The sequence below is a fragment of the Aythya ferina genome, assembly GCF_964211825.1.
Source record: "Aythya ferina genome assembly, chromosome: 4".
Taxonomy (NCBI): Eukaryota; Metazoa; Chordata; class Aves; order Anseriformes; family Anatidae; genus Aythya; species Aythya ferina.
The window spans coordinates 59,135,666-59,161,694 of NC_140300.1; the positions used below are offsets into that span (position 1 = coordinate 59,135,666).

The window sequence follows — 26,029 nt, forward strand, 5'->3', positions numbered from 1 at the left end:
CAGGGCTTTCTCCTCTAAGTCATTGGAATTTATTCAATTTATACCTCCCATTCATGTGATGTCTATTTTTTTTCTAAGAATAGGCATATTCAGTAGTTCCTTGTATGAATGTCTATTTTGGAATTAAGTGCCTTTTCTTCCCAATTTAGCTTGAGAAATGAAAAATGTCCCCCCCCCCCCAGTTTGTGCAACTGGGATAATTGTGCAGTGATAGGTATCCTTTATCTATTTTATTTCAGGCCATACTATTAACAAAAATGTAGTGATCGGATGATCACACAGTGATCAAACACTACCTTTTTAGCAGTATCGAGTTCAATGATTCATTTTAAAGTGTTAACAGATTCTAATTTTAGTTTTAGTACAAAAATTGGAGCTTAATCTTTAATCATAAGATACAAGGTAATAGCATAAGCATACCGTAACAGGAATGGCTGGAAATTATCTTTATTTCTTATTGGTTTCTATTAACTGCATGTTCTTTCAAAGCAAGCAATCACTAAGAATACTGAAGTGTTTTGTAGTGAGACTCAGCAGTAGAAGGTTTGCATAAAGAAACTAATTAGCACCACTGACCTTTGATTCTAATTTTGCAGGTATCCTCAGAATTTTATTAAAATTCTCTCATGCATCAATAACCAAGGTATAAAAAATCTTAAATGCAAACACTGAATTTGCAGGGAGAAGGCTGGAAGCTAGAAATAAATGACTACTGACAAATGCTCCTGGCCAGAGTCCAAGGAATTTTTGGGTGAAAATGCATCGTAGCTGTGGGTCGTGCTTTCACTGAAAAAAATGTAATTAGTTTTCCCTAGCGCTCCTCATTTGGTCCAGGGATTAGGGCTCTTTAAGCAGTTGTGGTTGTAGGTCCTATATCCCTGTGTGGCAATGTAAATAACCCGATGTACAACTGTTGCAATATCTTGGACCTGGAAGTGGCCTATTGCCAAAACTGTTCCCCAAAACACTGGGAAGGAGGTAGCACCACGAGGAGCAGGCTCTGTGCCAAAGTAATTGTTTATTGGGCTGTTAGGTAAGCACATAATACAAAAAATAAAGTGGCTGTGACAGACTTTTTTAGTTGGCCTTCACCATGTATTTTGACTTCGAATAACCTCAGGTCTTAACTGTGAAGCTCATGGCAGTTTTCACTGATCAACAATCACTATGGTTCTGAAATGCATCTGAAATGAATGCTGATGGGTGAAGTAGGCTGATGTTACAGCATCTGTTCTTCCTTTCAGAAATACATACTTTAAATAAAATTTTGTCTGGCAGAACTCCAAAAATGATTATTCAGATGCAGCTTGAAGCAGACATCTGATATACTGGTGGAAAGGGTGCTGAAAGGACTATTCAGAATCTCAAGAAGAGCCTTGGAATTATCCATGGAAGGGAGTTTTCCATGTCATATTTACCAATGTAAATATGAATATACAAGGTGTAGGCACTGTAAGTAGCTGTAAGTGATAGTAAAGGAAAAATGGAACTGAGGCATGTTTGTTTTAGAGCTAGGAAGATGTGAAGTGAAAAGAAATCTTAGAATAAATAAAATGAAACTTTCCCCAAATACAAGAAGGAACACTGGATTTAGCAATGGACTGGCAATGCTGGGGTGGAAAGAGTATTGTCACAGAAACAGGGTTGCCCTCCCCGTTGGGACTAAGGATACATTGGGTACTTGCTGAAAAATGAAAGAAAGGCTTGAAAGGCTTAAGATAGTGGAGAAGCAGAGATCGGGAGGATTCACTGAAATGCTGGTGAAATCAAAGGTATAACAAAATGGTGAATATCAGTCTGTCTTAAACTCTTGCTGTAAGCAGTGTGTTGGTGTATTTTTGTGTTGGAGGCATTCATGGATTGTTCTTGGTGATGCTGTCTTCTGGCAGAGGTCTCCTGGCAGCAGCGTTAGCAGAAAGCTTCAACTGAAACACAAAGGAAAGAAGTAATTTGTGCAGTCTGTACTTCTAAAGAAAGGAATATATCTGCTAAGTAGATACAGGATAGACGAATAAAAGAATGTAGAAGGGTGGACGTGAAGTACTACTAACAGCGTCACTAAGTGTGTACTACCTGACAGCTGGTGTTACCAGCTGTCAGGTAGTACAGTTAATGAGTAAATCACGCATCTCAAACTACTTTCTTCTGACTTAAATTGATGAAAACTAATGGAAGAAACCTATCCAACAAAATGGAGGACCTGATGTAACCTGGATCCTGGAGACCAGGTGTTCTGATAGGAACCCGGCAGAATAGCTGTAGTCAGAAAAACACAGGCATTCATGTATGTTAACTGTTCCTTAAACTCTGAACTTCTTCAGTGGAAGAACTAAATCAAAAGTACAAAGAGAATTCAAAAAAGTAAGTCATGCATGTGTAATGTGACCATGACGTATTTTTTCTTCAGAATTTGTAATTTCCCAAAGTTCTGACTGCTTTTCTGCAGTTAAAAATGCCCAAAAGATAAATTTCCTAATGCATCTAAACTGTGCTCCAGAAATTAAATTTAAGCAAAAGATGCTGCGTGTTTAGAAAATAGCAGGTCTGTTTTAATCTGGTTATTTATCACCACAGACCATAACATATTCACGTACCTGCAAGTAAATATAAAATTGTCTTACAGGTATTTGTTTTCAACCAAAAAAAAAAGTCTGGGGCCTATATATACTGCTTCATTTTCTGTTTGTGGAAGACACTGTCAAAAAAAATCTCAAGTTTATTGCGTTACTCTGTAATTTTCCTTCTTTCTTAAATCCTTTGATTGGTTCTATACCTTCTTCCTTGAGCATATAATGCTTTTCTGCTTGACACCTAAAGTTTTGTGCAATTCTAAGCTTAAGTTTTGAGCTGATTTCTTCCTACACACTGTTGCACACCCTCCATTTGCCCAATGCTTTCACACCTTATAATGCATTTATTTTATCCTTTCCTGTTTCTGCAATGCTGTGCAACCTTCCAATTAACTATCTGCTAGGGACTTTATTTTTTTTGCCACTCTGTTTCATATAAGAATTAATTGCATAGCCAATTAAATCACGATATTAAAGAATGTATTGCTTGTTTGTGCATAGAAAGATATAATGTATAGAACCTGATTAGGGCACTAGATAAGGCACGAGATGTAAACTAAAACACAGAGGTTCTAGAGGGTTTTTAATATTTATGCAGGACTTTCTTCCAGTGTCTGTTGCTAACATTTAGATTATACACTCACCTGTTCACAGTAATATAATACTTTTCATAGTAAACTGTTTGTAGTATGCGTCTTACTCTGATGCTGACTTGTACTTCATATTAGAACAAATACAACATTTATTTATAGTAGCAAATAACTAATAGGCAATGTGTAGAGGGATGGATCTAATACTCTGATTCTCATTGTAGTAGAAGGGCTCCCTGCTGCAGGTGCATTTTTCCTGCATCCCTAAGCAGGCAAGGCAGAAGAAACTTCTTTCTCCTGCAGAAGGCGACTGCCTTGCATCTCCCATTACCATAAAAACTGCCTGCTTGAAAATCTCCCAAGCACAGAGAGCAATTAAACATCACAGTCTATACAAAATGAAAACTGGTGCCACAGGTTTGGTCTTAGCGTTGCCTGAGAGACACAACTTTATTTCAGGTTTTCTTGAGCAGAACTGCTGGAGAAGTTTTCCTCGGATTACGTTTTCCCAGCAGCTTCCCTTTGCCACAGCTGCTGGCAGGTCTGTGGTGCAGCTGGCCACTTCTGCAGCTCTTGTGCCTGGAACCCCAGGTGTTGTTTTAGGGCATGTTTTATTTTTTAACACATTTTTTTTAAAAAAAATTGGTTAAACGCATTGCGGGGTTTTTCCATTGTTGGTTTGCAAGATTCTTCCTTGCCTGCTTTTCAGCTAGTGCAGCAAGTGAAGCTCTATGGTACTGGATTTACTGTGTTTCTGAGAAATTTCCAGGTAATAAACTTCCACCACTGCTGGAATGCGAACAGGTCAGGGCAGCTAAGGCAAGGGAAGGTGGTAATGCTGTCATTACTTGAAAATGAGAGTGGAGCCTGTCGGGGAAGCACCTCATTTCCCATGGAAAGCTTTGAAAAGGGAGTGGAGGGGGAATTAACACCAGAAACAGGGTGTGTGGGTTTGTTTTTTTTTTTAAACTCATGACTGAAAGTCAAGCCTCTGCTTTACCAAAACGAAAATAAAAGGGCGGTGGTGGGAAGGAGGGGGGGGGGGGTTCCCAGGGCTCGGCACAGCCGGGGCAGGGGCCCGAAACCCACCGCTGAGGCACGGGGGGGGGCTCAACCCCGCTCCGGGCCCCGCCTGGCGCCGTCCCGGGGCTGCCGCCGCCCCCTCACGGCCGGGCCGGGCCGGGCGGGCGGGGCGGGCGGTTGTCATGTGGGGCGCCGCACATGACCGGCGCTCCCAGCCCAGCCGGGAAGGGGAAGGGAAGCGAAGGGAGGAGAAGCCAAGGGAGGAGGAGGAGGAGGATGGCGGCGGGCTGGGGCCGGGCGCTGCTGCCGCCCGCTGCGCTGCTCGTCCTGGCGCCGCTCGTCTTAGCGCCGGACCCGGTGAGTCCTAGGGCACGGCGCGGCCCCGCCGAGGCCCGGCGGGGCTGCTGAGGGGACAGGGACGGGCACGGGGCGGCGGCGCCTTCGTTTTCCTTCGTTGTTACAGGTGTTGGGTGGCTGTGGTGGCAGGCAGCGCTCTGGCGGAGGTGGTCGCTTGCTTTGGTGTTTATCGGGCTTGATTTACGCGCTCGCCACCCGCCTTGTTGTTGCTGCGGCGTATTTCCTGTAAATAAGTCGAACAAACGCCGCGGTGCTACGCCCAAATGTCGTTTTTCAAAAGGAAAATTAAGGGCTTGCTACAAATACATACGCTTTTGAACCTACTTAGTGCGCTTGCTGTCGTTTCATCCCAGAGGAGAAGTTTAGAGCAGATTGGTTTGGGTTCCCGGTTTTATTACTCTTTTTTTTTCCTAGCCGAAGTATTTCACCTTCAGAGGCAATGTTAGGTTTGTGTGTGCATGAGCAGAGCCCTTCTTGCTTCCTGCTGGTTTTTACTCCCGAAGCACGCCTTCACCTCCTCAGCTCCCAAATCTCCTCCTCTTCCTCGAGGGGAAGGTGGCAGCTACCAGCACATTCCTGTATCCCATCGCACTCAGCAAATCCTCACGCTTACACAGCAGCCACGGGGTGTCCAGGCTGCAAGTGGTGCTGCTGGGCAGCCAGACCTCAGGCTCGGGTGTTTGATTTGTGCCACAGCTGCTGGCCTGTCACGGTCACCAAAGGATGAACAACGCTCCCTGGTCCTCCATGCAGCTGCTCAGGTTCTTGTCTTTTTGTTAACAAAGAACACGCCACCCAAATGCTGTGAATTACACCATGAATTACATCACACTTCTGCAGACTTTCACTCCCTTTAGCTTCGGTTAGGTCTCTGCAGCCACACTGATTGTTTTTCTTTCTGTCCAAAACGTGATTTAAATTGGCTTGGATCCCATGTCTTCGGTGCTGCCGGAGGACTTTGAACTTCCATGTGCAGAAAGGTGAACATCACCTGGAGTGCTGCAGCACGGCAGGATGTCGGCACTGTCCTGCCAGGGGAAAGGAGCAGAGATGAAAATGTTCTAGACCACAGGGATCAAGGACCAAAAGATGCTGAATAGAACAGCGCATTTTGTCTGACAGAGACTGAATGTCGTGTCCTTTAACTACAGGACAGTATTTCACAGCATGAAGAGTGTTTTATGACTATTTTGAAATAAGAAGATAAGAAGCACTGAATATTAAGGGAGGAGATGAGATGACCGTCTATGTCAAAAACGTTTTTGAGGGCAATAAAGAAAGTCTTAGCGAGGGCATTGTTTAAACAGGACAAGCTACATTCAACCTATTTATATTAATGAAGTCAGGCAAGGTTTTAATAACTCAGCGGTTATAAACCATGCATTAATTGTCTTTACTACAGTGAATAATAACTGTTATTAGGTAGTTTTGTTGTTGTTGTTGTTTTTCCAGGCAGCAATTCACTGTGTTAGTTTCTTAGCTGTTTGGTTTCTGCTCCACTCTACTTTGTTCATAGAATAGGCCATAACAAAACTATTTTGTATTATTTCCTTTTTTTTTTTTAATTATTATTTCCATCCTTCCCCATGCCACATTGTCTTTCTCCCCCACTGCCAGCTTTTTCTTTTAGCGTTTTGGTCTTTTGCTGCTAAGCATCCATTTTTGTATCATTATGTGCATACAAATTCTAAAGTCAGCTGTACATCAGATAACGAAAATACACAATCTACTAGCGAAAGGTGACTTTGTTAATAATAAGAATAGGGACAGACATAATTTAATCACCTTTCGAGAATAATTGTATTCCTCACAGGAAGGTTCAATGTTTGAAAAGCGATTTCAGAGTGACCTCCTTGTGCTAGGGAGCTTCTGCTGGCTGTTCCTGGGAGACCACCTGCAGCTTGTAAAGTCTGAAACTAAAGGTGATCCCCTCCTTGGTGCTAGGAGGCTCCGTGTGTTTCTCCTGGGCAGTGTTTGTTGTTGCTCTTCCAGTGTCAAGGCTCTGCAGAGGGGAGGATCTCGCTGAGGCAGCACGAACCTCACAGCTGCTTATTCCGTCCTGGTGATAGAAAGTGCCTGGTGGTTTTTCTGGTAAAGAGTCCCTCAAGCAACAAATAGTTGTTAGGTTTTAGCTAGGTTAATAGCTAGCTAGTTAGGTTTGTGCTGGAACTTAGAAATCTAGTGCAGCAGCGGGAGTGTTTGATCTTTACAAAGACCCAGGAAAACTGCACCAGCTCACAAATGTTTGGCTGTGACATCAGCCTCTCGAGGCAGGAAGCTGTTACACTGAACTGTTTTTAAAAAGTTGACTTTCTCTTTTTATAACCTTGTTAAAGAGAAAAAAAATCACACAAAGAAACCAATTTTCTGTCCATTGGCAGAAAATTATTTAAATATATATATATATTTTTTTTTTTGATTTGTTTTGAGATCCTTTTAGATTGCTGTTTGTCTGCCAGCATATAATAGTTTATGTAAAAAAATTGTTAATAATCTTGGCTTTCATCAGATGTCTTAAGCAACACTTGCAGGTTTGGGAGATGTAGAAGGGGTATTGTTTATTTAGCTTGCTCTATACATAGGCAGGTAAGAAGTCAAAAATTACTGAGATACAAGGAGGGGATATTTTCTCTGTTCTCTATATCTCTCTTTTAACTCTTCCTTTGTTCCTTTCCTCACCTCTTTTGTGGCTTAGGTTGCAGAGGACTGCAGAGGACAAAAATAGCATCATATACAAGATTAAAATCTCAGGGGAGATAGGAATGAGATAACAATTAGTACCTGGAACAGCACTCTGAAATCAGTTTGCCTGGCCACCACTGTTTGCTCTGTGTTGTCAGCACAGACTGTGCTGACAGATAACTGAACTTGTATGGTGGAAAGATCCTAGCAGTATTTAGTACAAACTCCTTGACAGAGAAAACTGCCAGTAACCTTTCCAGGAAGCAGGATTTCCAAGCTGAAGTTCATTAAATACGTGACAATCTCAACCTAAACGTGTTCATGTGCAATTCATCACTTACACGAGCGTGTGTTCCTGTTAACCTGGCACCAGTCCTGTTCCCAGGACTTGTAGCCTGTCCTCCCCGTTGAAGAGAGCCTACATGCTGGGTGTGAAGGGGACCCTTTGGGATTATTTTTGGTTGTAGCCGTTATCTGTCAGGAAGCAGATTTTGACAGCAGATTTCTCCAGAAGGTCCAAATTTGTGCAATCATTGCAGGATGTATATGGGACAGTTTTTTCTAACTTATTTTAGTATTGACGGATGGAAAATTTCCCAAGACAGTTGCTTTAATACTGTCATATGCTTGTCTTTGCATGAAGCCTCTGACTTTTGTTGCCTAATTAGTCACCTGATATCTTCTCCCACCCTCCTTGTTTTGAAACTTCCTCGTTTTGAAAATTAAATGGGTTCTTGGGGCTGACTTTTGTTCCAGCAATGCCGAGGCTGTAACTGCACCGCACTGAGGGCTAGGAAGGGCATAGCTGCTAGCCATATGTGTGGGAAAGCCAGCCTTCACCTTGCACTTTCTCCCAGCCCCTGGAACCCACACAAAAAGAAAATGCTGTGATAATGCAATGATGTGACTTTAAAATTTGCATTTCCCATTGTAACAAATTGTGCCAGTGCTTAAAGTTGGTGGCACTGTGTCAGCTGGTGCGTTTTGTAGATCATGGCATTGAGAACAGGCCGTGTGATTAGCCCTAACGTGGCCATTAGGGAGCTTATTGAACGCAGATGCACAGCTGCTGGAGATCCTGCCTGTTTTTATTGTGGAACATGTTACAAGGACTCGTTACTAATCTAATTGCCACATTAAAATTGGAAATTAGCAAGGAAGTGGGGGAAGGATCTCTATGTATTTGTATTTATCTTTTGTCTCCCAAACATTTGTGCTTTGGCAGCCTGTGCCTGAACTTGTAGCAAATGGCATCTAAGTACGTTTCCGTCCTCCTGGGAAGAGGGAAGGCATGCTGAGCTCACCGATGTGCTTAAGTAGCTCCGGGGGCAAATGCGGCCTGTGCTCAGCTGGTTTGAAGCCCAAATGCGACTAACAGGCATTTGTTTGTATTGCAGCGGGTAAGACATGCCTTAATAATGCTGGCGTGTATATCCATGTAGGTGAAGCTTAATACTGAATATATTTATGAATGGCATTATAAAGTGAAACTAATTCAGTACACAGAACAAATTGGCCTATACCAAGACTCAAGATGCCTGAGTTTTTCTGAAGAAAATGCTTTTCAAGTGCTCTTATGGTCATGTGGTTGAGTCACATTGCATAAAAATGGGTTTGTACATTTGTTGTAAACTTGGGTTTGTCTTGGGCTACATTGGACCGGTGACCTGAAGCTCAGTCAGGTAGCATACGGAAGTTGCAGTTCGCCCACTGCCTCTTTTATTCTCCTCTCCTCCTTTTCCAAAGTCCCAAGACTTTCACTTCCTTTATTATTGAGTCATTATAGATCAAATCAGTTGATTCGTCTTAAAGGTCCAAATCAAAACTAAGTCTTCTAGAACAACAAAATATTGTAACAAAGAAGCTAAGCAGTAATCTTTTACTGTCTTCACAGTATGGAGAAGACTGCAAGACTAAAACGTACCCTCCGTCAGGACCGACGTAAGTAATCTGTTTGGACCTGTCTAACTAATTGCAGAAAAGTAGAGATTTGCAAGCGTCAGCAATTCAAGTTTTGTTGAGACTTGTTCGCATTACAGATACAGAAAATACCAGTTACAAGTGAAAAGCACTTGTTTTGTCAAATGTATTTTCAAACTTCCTATAAATCTGCGCTGTCACTTTTCTTTTAGGTTCAAAGGAAATGTACCCACATATATCATAAATCTTGATTTGCCTCCCAGCAAAAGATGGGATGAGTTGATGCGTGACAAAAAGACAGAGGTATGAAAGCAGAGCTTACCGTTCAGCATAGCTTCTATGACTGGCATGTGTCCTTTTATTATTGAAAAGGTTATAAGAAATACTGTGCTGAAATACTGTTCTATTATTTTTATTCTAGTTTAGAATAGAATATTTCTATTTTATTTTTAAAATGGTTCTAGAATATGGTAATTGCTTGACTGAACTTTCTTCTGTTCAACACTTGAACAAGGGGCACTAATGGTTGGGGCACAGACAAATGAAAATGGTGCGACATAAAGCAGACTTTAATTTATAAAAGGTCTTTAGTCATGAAGTAATACAGCACCAGGCGAGGAGTGTATCAAAGCAACAGCCTCAGTAAGCAGAAGCGAAACTGAGACAGCATCCTTTCTCTGTGCATCCACACTTCTCTGAAAATGTGGGGTGAGATGATGAAATGGTGGAGGGAAATGAAGAATGTCTCACCCTTTTTAGGGGGTGTTAGTTGCAGATCTGGGGTTTTTACAGGGTAAATAACCTTTAAAATACTTGAGGCTTTTTCAGGCTATAGCTGTTCTCCTGAAGGTTGCTGAAAATGCAATTCAGTAATACTAAATTTCACTAAAAAGGCTAGGGCTATATTGCTATTGACGGTTTTGCTATGTGTTGTATTGCTGTTGACTTTGACCTTTCAACTCAGAAAGTTAGACAAATTCTACTTACGATTTTTATTTTAAAAGTCTTCAATAAAGAAGACTTTTTTGTTTTCAATTTGTACAAGTGGGTTTTGGAAGCGTAAGGTTGCATCTTAAATGCTGAAAGGTTTTACCATACATTTTGGAGTTAGATCCCATAGTGTGGTGATTAGTCATTGTGGCCATTCTCATTTTGCAAACAAAGCTTTTTCTACTGTACTTTCCTAATGAAGTTATCTAGTCTTTTTTTTTTGATTTAAAAATATAAATGCTTAAGCAAAGAGCTCATAAATATGTATGTTTTTTAACAAGATGTTAAAGTATGTGGAAGAGTTTTGTTAGTATTCTAGCAATTGTTATGCTCAAGATCTTCTATTCAATAAAAGCCTTTGTTCTTTTTAGTTGAAGACTGTAGTCCAGAATATAAAAGATATAGCAAATACCTTCTTTCCTAGTGGCAAAATTGTTGACATAGTGGATCACAAAATAGTAAGTACTTTCAGCTTAATTATTATGACTGTGTGCTCTGACTACCGGAATTAAAATGCTACTAATTTTTGGCAATAAAGACCTTTATATGTAATAATTTTTCCTCTTGGATTATTCAGAACAAAAATGTTATTTTGAAGAGTTAAATTACTCTGAAGCCATCAATCCTAAAATGCTTATCTCCACCTCTTTTAATTTTTCCAAGAACTTTTCAAGTTTGAATTAGTCATACTGGGCATATACACTATTTTGACATAAAGCTACCATATACGGGTAGTCATGCCAATGTTAGAGATTCCCTTAAATACTGACAACCTCAGGCTCAGTTTCAGTCGAACTCTTTTGTTGAGTCCTGTTTAATGCTGTTATTGCTGTCCTGCTAATGCTGTCTATTGCTGCTAACAATAATTAGATATTGTGCTAATCTCCGTTGCTCACTTGTCAATATTTTGGTAAATAGTATTTTCTTTCCATAAGTATGTACTTTTCTTCCAAGTGCTCTACAAACATCCTCAAGTTCTACAGACTGCAGAAGAATTAAATAGTTATTTTTATAGTGCTAAGAATGGGGAGAGGTTTGTTTCAAATAACCAAATAGCCTTTGCTTACACAAACATACAAATTTTTTCCTTTCAGTCACACCTAACCGAAACACTTCCGTATCCTTTCAATGAAGAGCTCCAAGGGATTGCAAATTCATCTGGAGTTCCTTTGGGTAATAGTCTTCAATGTTTTGTTAACATAATGGAAAACTAGGAATCTAGACTCATTTAAAACTAGTATATTTAACAATCTGCTATATAGTTGTATTCAAGCTGTGACTTTAACAAATAAATTATTAATTAAGTAGAATAAAGCAATAAATTCCATCCCATACTAAGTGAAAACAGTATTTTAGAAGGGAATGGCAATGAATCACATAACCCTTTCATCAGGCTGGGCCTTCTCTGTGTAACTTCTCACCCCTGAGCTTTGGGAACTGGAGGGAGTTCTGGCTTCTGTGCACCTGGAATCTGGGGGATTCTTTGGTTCTCTTTGGTTTCCTGTTCAGCTGCATCTGCTGTTGATGTACCAAGGCGAGGCTCGCTTTCATGCTGTGCTTTCTCTCCTTTGAGATCCTTATCACATGTTCCTGCCTGTCTTCTGCACCCCCTGCAGAAGAAATGTAATCCCAGGCAAGAAGCAGACACTGAATTCTTCCAGAATATAGACAGAGAAGGTTCACAGTCCTGCTCCCACTGCTTCTTTGTATATGAGCCAAACGCCCATTTCTTGCAAGGGAGAACTTGTGCATATAGCAGCTTATTTCTTTAAAGTGAATTTTACAGCTTGTTTTGAAGTTTCCAGAGTAGGAAGTAGCAGTGACTGTCAGCTTTCTGTATGGGAAGGCAGAAGGCCAAGAGATTTTCATCCTTCTGTTGGCCTGTCAGGAAGCTGAATTGGTCATTTTAAATATCAAATGTGATTAAATAAATTCTTAAGAGAAATAGGATAGAATGCTGAACTTTGCAGTATTTTTTTTTCTATTTTATTTTTTTTTAGCAAAAGATTCAAATTATTCTTTTTCTTCTTTTCTAGGGGAAATTGTTATTTTTAACATCTTTTATGAAATTTTTACCGTGTGTACCTCAATAGTGGCAGAAGATAAAACAGGTAATGTATCCCAGAATGGTGCTTTTGGTTTTGTTCTACGGCAGGAAGGAGTGAAAATAAGAGATGGTTTCATTTTCTAAATCAGTTCTGCAGCCCTTGTCTGCATCTGTTCCTATTTAGGAAACTTCTGAAGGATTCTCAGAAGGCTTAACAAAAGTCTCACTTTTAGAGAAAGCTGGAGGTATTACTGTTGGATTAACAATTTGGAACGTATATAAGGCTGAGATAGTGATTTTAAAAGTTGGTTGATTTCAGTTATTAGGTTATTATTTTAGTTATTAGGTAAAACATTACTCTGGGTAAAACAGGAAAAAACAACCATTGTTCTGTGCTTAAAAAAAGGCAAACTATGCAGTGGTATTTTCCCTGCTGATGTGTGTTTTCTCTTTTTTCTAAACTGATATTTGTCTTCTTCTTTAGGAAAGTTTGTATGTATATATTTACTTATTTTTTCATTTTACTGAAGGGAAGCTTTATCATGCCAGAAACTTGGATTTTGGACTCTTCCTTGGGTAAGTACATAAACTTGTATCTTTTGGGTTTAAAAAAGAAACAGAGATTAGAAAGTCAGCCGAGCAGATTTCTACATGCCTTCCTTGAGCATAATTGAATGTTGTTAGGAACAGTGACAAGCAAGTCTGCATTACATGTTGTGGAAGAAAGGCTAAAATGAACAAAAGGATTGTTCTGTGATCACATGTCAAGCTGCTTTGCAGTTGTAAGGAATGACTTTGCAAAAACAATTGTTTGTTGTTACTGAGTGCTTTCTCAGCTCCAGTTAAATCCATCTCAAACATCTCTAGCAAAGAACAGTCTGTGTAACCTTATTTCAGAGGCACGGTGTATCTTGTTCGTGAAGTGATGGGACAGAAGCATCAATTTTAGGGTGTGCAGTGAAATGGGGGTTGGTTTAGGGTGGGTTTGTTTGTTTGCTGTTTCCAAATTATCCCCACAGTTGCTGTACTCTGCTTCACTGGCATTTTCTATCATCATTTCTGCTCAGAAGTTGGTGATTTATATTCCATGGATCTGGTTTTATCACTTATTGACATACAAACCTTGATGACCAGCATTGGATTCTCTTTTAGTTCTCATTTCATACTTCATAATTGAGTATTTCATTTTGTTTTCCGAGTATATTCATATTCCCATGCATGCTTTTATTATATTACAGTATATTTTGTAATGTCACTTACTCAGATGACTGTTAATGTTCAGGTGGAATTTACAAGTTCATTAAACTTCTCAGCTGCCTGTCAAATAGTCAGATACCGTCAACTGTGATTGCACCTATCCCTTAATAGGCTTGTGTGCAACTACTCCCATGTGCCAGAAGGACTGGGAATGTGCTCCCTGAAAATTAAGGCAACTTTGCAAAGCTGTTCCCAGAACTTGGATTATTTCCAGAGAATGTAATTGTCTATTAAGTATTCCTTACTACCTCCTCACATACAGATTGCTCTGGCTTACCTTACAAGCTGTCATTGGGTCTTCCCATCACGTAGAACAAATCCAATTGCACAAATTTGTTTTCTGCCTTTGAAATGAAAGAGTTTGAGGGAACTGGTTCATTCTGCTGCAGCACAAATAACGTATGCTTTCAGAATAAAACAGGTTCAGTGTCATAATCAGTATTGTAGTGGCTTCCCCCTGGCAGTAGGAATAGAATTAAATTATCATTGAGAAGTTACCATCATCATTACCTTAAAACAAACCAGCTATACTGATGGTGCTGTTTAATACAGAGTAGTGTTTGTGCTGTTGGTCTCACTAAAACTTGGTTCTCTTCATTGACTGCCCACGCATTTAGACTTTCTGGTTGTCCCTTGCTCATGCTGCTCAGGTAACCACTGAGCAATACTGTCTATTGGTATGAGTAAGATCAGAGCACAGGCATCACACACAAGAAACCCATGGTTTGTAATTACAAGCTTTAAAAGCTACTGGGGGAGGGAAAAATTCAAATTTTTGTGCCATCTTCCACAGGTGGGATGTTAAAAACAATTCCTGGACTCTGACTCGGGAACTGAAGCCTACAGTGGTAAACTTGGACTTCCAGAGAAACAACAAAACAGTATTTAGGTCTACAAATTTTGCAGGATATATTGGCATGGTGTCCGGAGTCAAACCAGTAAGTATGGTGGGGGAGGCTGTCAGTTTGTTAATAATGCTGCAAGCTTCCCTTTAAGATGTAAATCTTCCTACTTTAATCCTATGTACTGGGATATTTTGATTAATGAGCTCTTAATTGCTTTAGTACACAGTATAGATATTTGAAGAAAGACGAAAGGAAACAGTGCTGCATTGTTCCATCTAAAAGAATTTGGGCTAAATGGAATGCATTTGGACAATCCCTAAACATATGTTGAATTCTGAACATACAAATGAGTGACTATAAAGCGCTGAAGCGGTTGTTGTTTCTCACTAGCAAATGGAAGGACAGTGCTGTGATCCCAGAGGTGAAACCACATACTTGTGCTGTTTCAGTTCTCTAATTCTTCTTGGAAAATGCAATGCTGTTTTCTTCTTCTTTTCTTAAATCTGGGTTTTATCTAGACCTTAAAAACCAGCAGCAGAGAACTTGAGCAGGGTCTTTGGCTTACCGCAGCTCTTCCTTTCTACGTCCTCTGCCATTATCCTCTATTACAGTTGGCTCTTTTCGTAGTAGAGCATTGGCATTGCATCAATTTATTCTTGTCTTCTAATCTCAGTAAACTGACAAGCTTCTATTCTGAAAATGTTTCAGTATGGCTGAATTCGACTTTCCTCTGAAAGAAACACTATCGGGAGAGGTCTGGGATGTGAGTCTGAATTGTGTGTTGCAAGTAGTGCACGACGAATTATGTGCAGCTGCATGCCCATATGAACAGCACCAACATGGCAGGGTTTACGTAGCATAGGCCTTTAAAATTCTGCCTTCAAACTAGAACAGTACTTGGAGCTCTGAGAAGAAAGTACAGCAAGGGGAGGTGGTGATTCAGTCATACAACATGGAAAAAGAGAAAAACGGCCAGAGGCTCGACTTGATTAGCAGTCCAGCAAACTACATGTACATGCTATGCTAGGTCAGGAAATGACAAATGATCATTTCTGCTTCCTCAAGCAGATACTAATGAGGTTCTTCTCCACATAGGGTTGGTCTTGCAGCTCTTTACTCAGTGGGGAATAGTCTAACGGACAAGAAGCCCAATTGGCATGTAAATTGCAACACTGCCTTTTGTCTGTTACTGATACTGATGGGTTAGTGACAGATGGAGGCTGATTTGTTTAATGCTTTTCAGGATTTGTTCACTCTGACAATGAACGAGCGTTTCAGTCTGGATGGTGGCTATGTTGGTGAGTAACGCTAAGCTGGTGAGTAATTCTTCCATTGTTTCAGTACAAGTCCTCCAGACCTCAGACATTGCAGTTACCTTTAACAGTCACACAAATAGTGGTAAGATTCCAGACGGGTAGGATAAAACACGATTCATTTTAAAGGCTGGGGAAGTTAGAATAGCACAAGTGAACCTTTTGAAAAATATATTGTAACCAGTGCTATTTTTCAGGTATCTTTGAGTGGTTTCTTGGGAGAAGAGATGGTATGTGGATGGGCTTTCTTACCAGAGCAGTATTAGAGAACGCTACAAGGTATTGCTTTTTTCCACATAAACGTTTTACTGCTTTACCCTGTTTTGCTCCTGACTGGCATGAATACTGTAGCTACCTGCTTAGTATCTAATGATATTGATACCTTCCTAGAAGCCTGCACATTAAATAGTTCTGGTTTTGCTGGTACTCTGGTGGTGGGGAAGACTTGTAAAACTGTTTTCTCAGACTTTTTCCCTAATGAAGCTACTGGTGTCTGAATGCGTAACAGCATTCTGCATCAAAACACATCCACCATAAAGCTCACGTGTAGTAAATGATTTAGTTAGAGTGTAACACTGCTGTAGCACATCTTCATTTTTAATGTAGAGAACAGACAAAGGACACCTCTCAGCAACTATGAACTCAGTGCAGAGGCTTTACTTAAATGCGTTCCTTCACTGTGATACAATCTCTCACGCAGTACATGAAAGGGGAAGAAAGGTGTACCCAAACTTTTCCTGTCTGTGAACTTTCTTCAGTACTTGAACCATTTATAGCCTTTAATAGTCCAACACCACTTTATTTGCAGCTACCAGGATGCAAAAGACAAACTGGCAAAAACAAGACTGCTGGCTCCTGCTTACTTTATACTGGGTGGAAAAAATTCTGGAGAAGGCTGTGTGATAACTCGTTCCAGGACAGCTGCTCTGGATATTTGGGAGTAAGTATGCTTGACCTAATACCTGACTCCTCGTTCCAGAAGAGGACAGATTCCACCAGTAATTGTCACAGGTTTTTGTCTTGATTTTTGTTGCGTAAGAACTCAGTCCTTTAGCATCACTGAAATATATCTGTAGTGAGCCAAAAAATCTTCCAGTTTTGTATTTTGAATGTATAGTAACAGAAGCAAAACACAAACGTATACTTCTTTTCCAGCCTTGATATAAAGAAGGGCACGTGGTATGTGTTAGAAACAAACTATGATCGCTGGAAGCCTCCGCTGATCTTGGATAATCGTAGAACACCTGCAATGAAGTGCTTGAACCAGACAACACAAGAGGTAAACATCCTCCAAATACCTAACCTTGCTATTGTGAAACTCTTATTATACTGATCTGATATCTAGGGCATTTGGAAGCACAGCTGTAATGACAGAAGTGGCTAATGGCTTTGTGACAATTGGTCTACACTTCTGGATAATACAGTACCAGGTGGCTCTTCACATGTTTGGTTTTTAGTTGCAGGCTCTCTCTTACTGTAGGTGGATTTCCTACAAGCGTTTTCTGCTGCTGCATATGCAAGGAGATAATATTACTCAAAGTATCTCCTCGTTTAAGTGTTTCCTCACTTCACTAGTTTGCTACCTGACAGTGTGTTTTGACTTTCCCACTGCCACTCAATTTTCCCCTGCAGTACTGAAAGCTAGTCCGCACAAGTCTTTGCAGTATTTCTGTATTCTTAAAAGTTTATCTTACCAAGTAAGCAGTCACAAACGGTACAGTTCACAGCATTTACAGCATTAGGTAACAGGTTAATAGCCATTAACATCACTGTATTACTTTCTTTCAGAACATCTCCTTGCCAACTATTTATGATGTTCTCTCTACAAAGCCTGTCCTCAATAAGGTAATGCTTCTATTTTTGCAGAAAGGTTAGAGCAGGGGGGGTGAAAGGGGCAACAGACCAGGAAGTACTGCATTTCTAAGGAGGAGGTCACAGGGATACATTCAGTTTTTACCACACTGACAGGTTGTGGGAGGGCTAAATTTGTACTGTAAATGAAGTTTAAGGTATTAAAAGTGAAGCTAGAATTTAAATGTTAAAAATAAAGCCGGTCTACCTTCTAAAAGCCTTTAATGGCCTCCCACAAGACTTCCACTTGATAATTTCCTTTCAAAATAAGCTTGCTGAAGGTTTGCTCATCCTGAGCCCAATAAAACTAGATTGTAAGGAGAACAGAGTAGCTCTACTGGAAAGACAGAGCAAAAAGCAAAAGGGAGAAGGGGCATGGAGTTGTACAGGAAGGTTTCCTGCATGTGTGTGATTCAGGTGCATTGTCCTTCACTGCATGAGAAGGGAAATAGGAGAATACAACCTTTTAAATTCAATTCTGCTGTTTCTTCCCCCTAGTATATATTCACAGTGCTCAGTGGTGGATTTTGAGAGGGTGAATAGGTTGCTAGGTGAAAATACGCAGGTACAAACAAAAAATCCAAGTTACTTTTGAAAGAACTGTTTTCCAGAGGCCCTACAGCTTTAAAGCCCTGCATAGCCTGGCCCACTTCTTTATAGCTGGCCCTGGTTTGAGGTAGCGTTTGCAATGCAGACATCTAAAGAATCCTTCCAGTCTGAATTAATCTATGATATGCCTTCAGATTCAACATGGAACAAGTTAACATACCTCATCACTTAGGCATACTACAGGCACGTTCTTCTTACAACAGAAGATATTTTAGTTTGAACTTAAGGTTTTAGTGCTTTTTTGTTGTTGTTCTTGTGTATATTTTTTTAAAGACTAAGGTGGTGAGGAGGTGGTGGTTGGGTTTTTTTTGAACAACAAGTTACTATATTCAGTGGAGGCAGCATTCTTGGCTGCGAACAAGCTACTTACATGTTGTTGACTTGGTGAACAGATCTCGAGATTAGACTTACGCAATTAGTTAAATAAGATAAGCGCACATTTTATTTGAACTGTTCAGCTAGTACCTTTGTTTTTTGTTTTAAGTAATTCCTCTAATGAGGCGCTTTTTTCCTTCTTCCCACCTGTTTATTAGCTGACGGTGTGCACGACACTGATGGAGGTGTATAATGGTCATACAGAGACTTACCTGCGGGAATGCCCAGATCCCTGCAGTCCTTGGTAGTCCTGTACCTTTCCTGTGTTGGAAGCTGCTTGTCTGAAATGGAAGCCCTCCAAGGAAAAAAATACTCCTGGAAAAAAAGATTCCTCAGCCTAACCCCTTTCTTCAGCAATCTAATAGCTCTATAGAAACATCAATGAGCTTCTAACAGTGGAAGACCCTATCATCTTGCATTGGACCTTCTTGCTTTCTGCTCAGCAGGTCTGCTGGCAAGAAACATACAAAAATGTATATCTGTTTTGATTTCAGCTGTTTCTGCAAAAGGAGTTCAGCAGTTAGCTCTAGATCTCTTCAGTCTTGACAATAGTCTGGTTGGGGGGTTGTTTGGTTTTGTTTGTGTTTTTTGTTTTGTTTGTTTGTTTTAATTGAAGTACTTCTAAAGCACAAATGAGTTAAAATGGCACCTGCCAAGCTTGAAAAGAATTGTGTATTAAAAGGACATCTGTGATGATATTATGTTATTCCTTCCTAAGCACTCAGGATGAACAGATACTGTTCTGGTCTAGTGTGATGGTATGTCTAAAATGCCCTGTTACAACTTCTTGACAGGTTATTTTATATCTATTCACAGAAGCAAGCACTTGCAGAAATATCTAAAACTAGATCTGAGCCTAAAACGTCTGTTCACTGATTTGTAGATCTCTAGCTGAAGTTCTTTCTTGGCCTGTTAACAGATATATATTTTTAATACAGATTTCTGTTGTTTAAGAAAAAAATAAATACTAATACAATACATACTCTGAAGAACTTCTTTCTTAGACCACAGTACACATGCATCAATTTCATACCTCATTGGAAGTCGTCGGGTATATTACATGTCACAGGTCCTTCAGAAACAGGGAGAAGTGCAGGCACCTTCATGTCCTAGGAAGCAGACAGTGTAGAAGGCAATACTTTTATCTATGTCAGTAGATCATTTCTGGGCCTAGTTATAAAACACAATGCCAACTATTGTTTTATAATGCACAAAGAGGAAACACTGGAGAGTAAGCATAGGGGCCTGTACACATGTTGGTTCATGGGTAGTACTTTAACCACCCTAGGAAAAAGATGCTATTCATATTCCACTTGATAGTAGAGCCATTAATTTAAAATTGCCACTGGCATAAAGTAAGTGTTTGCTGTGTCTCTTTGGTATCTCCAGACTATCTTGCATAAGTCATTCTGCCTACCTACAGCGTTCAGAAGTTGATGACATACACTTATGACTGGATTCTTGATAACCAAGATATTCAAAGCAGTAAAAGTGTATTGCAGAAGCTTGGAACAATGGATAATAGTAGTCTCCTGTTCCAAACAGTGAAGTCAAATTATTAAAAAGTCTAGTATTTTATATATTACTAAATATATATGTATTTAGCAACCAACACTAAGGAATCTACAGAAGAAGAAACAAACTGCCCATAAATTTGAGATAGTGAGTCACCTCTCATCCAAGTTGGCTGGCTAAGTTATACTTAATACTGTTTCCTTTTCTGAAGGAAGTATTTAAAGCTAACCTTTAGTCATCCCTTGTTTCAGGAACCAGGTTACCAGCTAACAGCAAAGTCGTCGGTTCTAATAAGCTTTCCTTTCATCAACAACGGAAGAAGTGGAGATGAAAGTAATGCTAATTAGCCGAATAGCTTTAGCATCTGCTATGTTAGGAAACATGCCTTCTTGCTGGAAAAAAAAAAAAAAAAAGAACATCCTAGGTCTTAGGAAAAATGGTTGTAGCAGAGCAAGAAGCAAATCAAAGGGATGTAAACCAGTGGCACAGTAACACCATACAGAAATCAGCATCCTACTATTTAAACTGACCTTAAAAACAAAAGGGTGATGCTAGTTGTGTATCTATTTTTTTCCCAGCTAACATAAGCAAGCAGAAGCATGTTAGCATGACTGCACTACCAGAGTCTATTTTCAGTCTGACTCTGGAATATTGAACCTTTGTAAGGTAAAATCACATTTTAGATTAGGGGAAAAAAACAACACGTGGTGTAAAATGGAGTTTCTGGGTCAGATGATTCATATAAAATATCAAGTCAAATGTTGCAGTCAGTACCATGAAGTCACGATACTGCTGAGTTCACACCTTAATCTGGTAGGGGTTTGTTCAGATTCATTTGGAATTAGTTGCTTAACAGGCATAATCAAATTACTTCGCCATTTAAAAATAAGCGGTAAGTTTACTTGCTTAATTAGCCTTGTCCCACTTTAGAGTATATGGAGCAAGGCCATGTAGACTATTCACAGCCATTAACTAATGTGCTTTTGGCATGTCCCTTGTGCAAGAGAATCTACCTTTCCACACTGGAAATTGCTTTACAATTGCAAAATCATAGCCAAATCTTGTGGTCTATCCAGAGCCTCAATAAATACATCTGCTATTGACAAAAACAATCAATGCTATTAAAAAAAAAAAAAAAAAAAAAAGTATGTCTTGCTATGTCTGCCTTAATGTATAAAGTGATTAGTGCAATTAACTGCTTATTGGTTTAACCATCACCTGTTGATGCTGAAAGCATCAAGGTTCTGTTTGTTTTTAAGTTTAAATAAGGTTCTGCTTAGAAATCCTTACTTGCATTTGCTCAGTTTCCTGCTTCTCTTTCAAGAGCAGCATGCATTTCATTCAGAGTACAGGAGACTCACACAGCTTTCCTAGGTCTGATGTGAAAAGTCACAAGACTTCTTTTGTCAGAGAGCAGGAAGCAGTCCAAGCCACTAGGCCATTATATCAGGCTGCTTTGAGAGAGAAAGAAAAAAATCATGTAAGCAACAAGACAAATTTATTTTTAACTGCTATTGCATAGTCTAGTTCTATGAGGAGTAGCTTCAGTATTTTAGCTTCCAGCAGATTTTTGTCATTACTGTAAATACAATAAAGTTAATTCAGTGCTTCATTAAATAAGGCGTTACAGGAAACAAGGCATTTGTTTGGACACTGGCATTTGAATGCAAAAATGTCAGTTTGTCAAGAAAATTTTCACTTCTAAATCTGAGGAAGCCACACAGTGAAGATTGTGCCATCTCATGGGAAGAAAGAATGACATCTCCCACTCAAAAAAGCAAAACATGGGCAGCAAGTGAGAACAGGAGAATGAAGGAAAGGAATTTTCACCTCAAATCAAGCCAAGGTTTTGGGACACACATGAAACTGAGTTTGCTTTTGAGTCAGTTACAAGTTAAGGCTCTGTTCAGAAGCAGAACTCCAAAAGCAGTGCCCACAGATGTCATGGAAAATAGCTGCAAGGAAAGAGCAAGATCAATAGAAAACAAGTTGGAGCAAGCAGCCGTGATGGGGAGGGCACTGGCAGAGCAGCAGAGACCTCTAAGCAGAGGCCAGAGCCCTAAAATCCCACTCATTCCCAGCACACCCGTCCCACCTTTAACCAGACAGCTCTTCAGCCTACAGGTGGAAGGAGAAAAAATAAATGCAAACAAAAGAGCTTGGATTTCACCTTAGTGGTTAACAGCAGGCAAATGACCTGCTAATGCTGAGGCTCATCAGCTGTTCTGGTTTTGGAGGACCAGAAATGGTGGTGAGAGAGGAACACCCAAGCTCACCAAGCAGCAAAACCTTGCATCCTTTGCACCAGCAGAACAAGATTAGCCAGAAAGAATAATGCTCCATCAAAGCAGTGGCAGAAACCACAGTTTGCCTTGGGAAGAAATCTCCAGATACTTACGTATTTTATAAAAAGCTCCCTGTGACTGTCAGAACAGTCTGGAAACACAACACGCAAGTTGGCCAAATCTGTGACCAAGAAGCAAGCTGACCATGCTTACTTCCCTCTAAGTCTGCCTGCCAGTTGTTCAGAGCACTATATCTTGCAGTATCCAAATTTTTCAAGATCCTTTTTAGCTCAGTCTGCTCCCACCCTGTTACTTAAGAGAGATGAAATTAATTATGAAGGAGTTGGCCTGCTTACATACTGAGTACCAGGAGCTCAGGCCATTTTCTGCACTACAGTGAATCAGCTCTGAATTACATTAATCGTATATAGGACAACCTCTCTCACTCTAATTTGTTTTGCAAAGTTTGTTCTCTTAGCTCAAGGGTTACGCGTGAGCGTAAGGAGAATCCTAGTAGTAAGACTGCCTCCGACGGGTGTGCTGTGTTTAAGGTAACTCCAGTCATTAGGTTTGCTCAGGGCTTTCCACTTGCAGGGTTTTGGCTTTCTTCTGATCTTGCTAAGCTTTCTCCATTTCACAGACACCTGATGTAGAAAAAAAAAATAATAATTCCTAGGCTTTTCCCTCTTTATATTTCAATGAAAGCGGTTCTTCTCTTTGAGAAATTTAAATGAAGAAAATAAATTGCCTATAGTAGGACAATAAAGCCATCAGCAGCACCGAGCTGTGACAGTGCTGGAATGCCACCTCGTTTTTACAGCAGACCATCCGGTACCTGGAGGTGCTGAGGTGAGCCACGGCCCTTTCTCAGGCCACACCTACCACCCGAATCACACCAGCAGTTACACAGAACTACTCAAAGGTTTCATTTGCATCAGCTTAGTTCCTGAAATGCTACATCTGCATTCCTGCAAGAGGTGTACAGCCACGGAAGGCTGGAAACTGCTCTCCCAAGAAAGCCACATCCAGCTGCTGCAGCAGGCACACGCCTTCGGTACGAGGCGGGTGGGAGAAAGGAGCCGCCGCTGGGATGGAGAGGGGGAGACAGAAAGAGGGAGGAGCAGGAGCCAGATGTCAGGAGATGACAGAGGAAAAAGAAGTAAAACGGAAGACAGGTAAGGGTGGCAGGCTATGAAGATCTAGGACCACAGTATATTTCTTTACTGACCCCACCGCTCCCAAAACTAAGAATTTTTGTGTTGTCATCTGAAACCCCAACTAAAACGCACCTCCCGCCCCACCAGCCTGTGTGCCACCACCACATTTTTTCATGTATTTACCTGCTGAGAGACAGCAGATCTAAAACTGACCCTCTAAGAAAAAACCTGGAAGTTAAAAATGCATAGTGCCACAAGCAACCATTCCTCAGACTTCAGAGCAGGGTAAGTTACATGAAAAGAACACCAAGGCTGTAAGCAACCTGTCCAGAGGTCAACAAGCGTGGCAGCCACTCACCCCCTTTCCTTTTTGGAAGGGACACCACCCCTTTACTTGAGCCCAAGCTTCCTCTTACAGAAATCCCTTGCTTCATTCACTGCCCAGGACAGGCTGTGATGATCGAGGACAGCAGAAAGGCTTTATGCCTTGTTCCGGTTTTCAAGACGGTAAATAAATAACGCTTTGCAAGAGAAGGGATGGTGTTGCAGACAGACAAATCTAAGCACTTCCTGAGAGAGGTGAATTCTCCCTGTATTTCTGCCCCGTGCTGCAATGGCAACCCAGCAGGTTGGGAGAGCACCCACTCTGTGGCACCAAGGGCTGTGTTTGGGAAGCACGACAGCCTCTGTCTTTCTGGCTATCAGGAAGGCTGTAACAAACTACTCAGAGGTCTGTAGCCCTCAAAGTTGATTTAGTTTAACACCTGCATCCCTTCAAGGATCAGGAATTAGGTAATGTGGGGAGAGCACCACAGGAAAACAGATGAGAAGATAAATCATCGCAGTGCAGGCTTTGGATGTTTCACAAAATAAACAGGGCTCAGGGCTGCATGCTGTTGAGAAGTAGTGCCTGCTGCAGTGGCACAGGCAGAGGCTGCAAAAGGGGCAGCACAGGGGAAGAGAGAGGGGATTGTGCAACCCATAGCCCTGCGTGTACAGGGGAGCAGGTTACGTACTTAACCCTGAAGTCTTCACATTTCACAGAGCTCGAATGCATGTAGATGGCGAGCAGTCACGTTCTGCAAATGGAGGGAGGTTTGGCTATCAGCTGGCACAGAGAAATAGGAGAGAGCAGAACGTAGCTTCCATGTGCCTTGCAGGACAAAGGCAGAGGGGCACGAATTGGACCAAGAGAGGACAAAAAAGCATCCTACAACAGCTCCCACTTGCCCAAGGTGCACATCACGATGTGCCACAAGGCTGCTTGCACCAATCTGCACCCTGCCAATAGCCAAGTCAAACATCCTGCATGCGCTCTGTGAGGATCTCAATCACACTTTTGCTCCACACATTGAATTTTCTCCTTCAGCCTCTGACCAGGCTCCCTGTTTATATCTCCCAACCTAGGACTACTCGGCTGACTCCCTGCCTCCTTTCCCTCAAGCAGCCTGCAAGCACAGCGCAGCACCCATGCCATTCAAGCTCAACCTCAGAGCCAGCCAGATGGGTTTGAAACAAAGCCAGATGACTTTGCCTAGCCCTGTCTCGAGCTCCTACTTTCAATAATGCCTTTATTGCACAACATCACAACAACTTCACAGCATGAATCCTGCTTCCCACGGTCCTCACTGCCAGGGCTACATGCAGGCAGAAACACTTGCTCAAACCACTTTTTTTTTTTAAGTTTTACTTACAGCTTTCACTCTGAGTGTTCATGCCACAGGCAGCAGAGCATGAGCCCACGCAGAATGATCTCCCAGCTGCCATCCAGGCAGGCACAGGGCTGAGCAATGCCCCTGCCACACAGAGCTTTACCCTTGCCATGAGGAGGCTAACTGTCCTTATCCACCAGCCCTCTCCTTATCAGCCACAGCTTGCTCAGGTGCTTGTGGTTTCCTCTTTCTGAAAGCAGCGCTACCAGCCAGGCCATCACACACCTTAATTTAGGAAGCTGTTTCGTGTTTTCTTGTGATGTTTCCACATCTCCACACGCCGGCCAAGGACTGTCACACGAATAACAGCGCTGAGGTTACATGGCACTTTCCCTGTAAAAAACACTCAGCAAGGAAACCCACAGGCGTTATGCACTGTCAACCCTTCCCACAGGCTAAAATCAAGAGGCACCAGCAAGCAGTCGTACAACTTTGCATTTTATAATGTAGCATCATAGCAAAGGAGCATGCTCAGGAACCACTACACGGAATGAGGTACACCCGCTTAACTGTTCCATGTGAACATTTTTGATTTGCAGTTGAAAATTTATGCCGATTACACTTGTATCAGCTAGATGGTTTCCCTATTAAATGGAACAAAAAAGAGTAGGAGTAGGATTTTTTGCAGCATAAGGCATGAAACTGACCCCTCTTATACTATTAATTGCAGGCAGAAGCAGGGCTAATCTCAGGGTATTTTTTACAGTCACCTGCTCCCCCAGCAATTTCTAAATTGCTGTCTCCTACAGGCTCAGACCTTTGAACTATTTTGAAATCTGAATTCTTGCTGCAGCTAATAATTTATGAATTTTCATTTCTGGTACTGAGTATTTCTCACAGGCACTACCTTCTGCTAGCCACATTGATGGACGCCAGCCAGACAACTTGTCCAATGGAGACAAACTCCCGCTGGGGCTCTCCATGCACCAGC

At 41.1% G+C, this 26,029-nt stretch overlaps 1 protein-coding gene and 1 long non-coding RNA gene across 3 annotated transcripts; one reads left to right on the forward strand and one right to left on the reverse strand.

Annotated features, from left to right (window-relative positions):
• Positions 1-4,366: 4,366 nt before the first annotated feature.
• Positions 4,367-19,409, forward strand: ASAH1 (N-acylsphingosine amidohydrolase 1). Of its 2 annotated transcripts, XM_084517479.1 has the most exons (14): positions 4,367-4,540; positions 9,117-9,163; positions 9,355-9,445; positions 10,504-10,590; positions 11,227-11,305; positions 12,169-12,243; positions 12,710-12,755; positions 14,230-14,374; positions 15,525-15,579; positions 15,792-15,873; positions 16,403-16,534; positions 16,750-16,873; positions 17,383-17,439; positions 18,588-19,409. In XM_084517479.1, exons 1-14 carry the CDS (start codon positions 4,382-4,384, stop codon positions 18,675-18,677), a joined length of 1,269 nt encoding a protein of 422 aa, XP_084373605.1. In that variant the 5' UTR covers positions 4,367-4,381; the 3' UTR covers positions 18,678-19,409. The 2 variants fall into 2 exon arrangements, with proteins under 2 accessions (XP_084373605.1, XP_084373606.1); XM_084517480.1 differs by lacking the exon at positions 17,383-17,439 and having other exon boundaries at positions 16,750-16,906; positions 18,555-19,409.
• On the reverse strand, positions 18,668-25,290 carry LOC311435924. The gene is made up of 3 exons (XR_014692489.1): positions 25,081-25,290; positions 21,235-21,398; positions 18,668-19,538 (listed from the first exon to the last, which is right to left on the reverse strand). It is a non-coding gene; the product is annotated as an uncharacterized lncRNA (long non-coding RNA).
• Between the last annotated feature and the right edge of the window lie 739 nt (positions 25,291-26,029).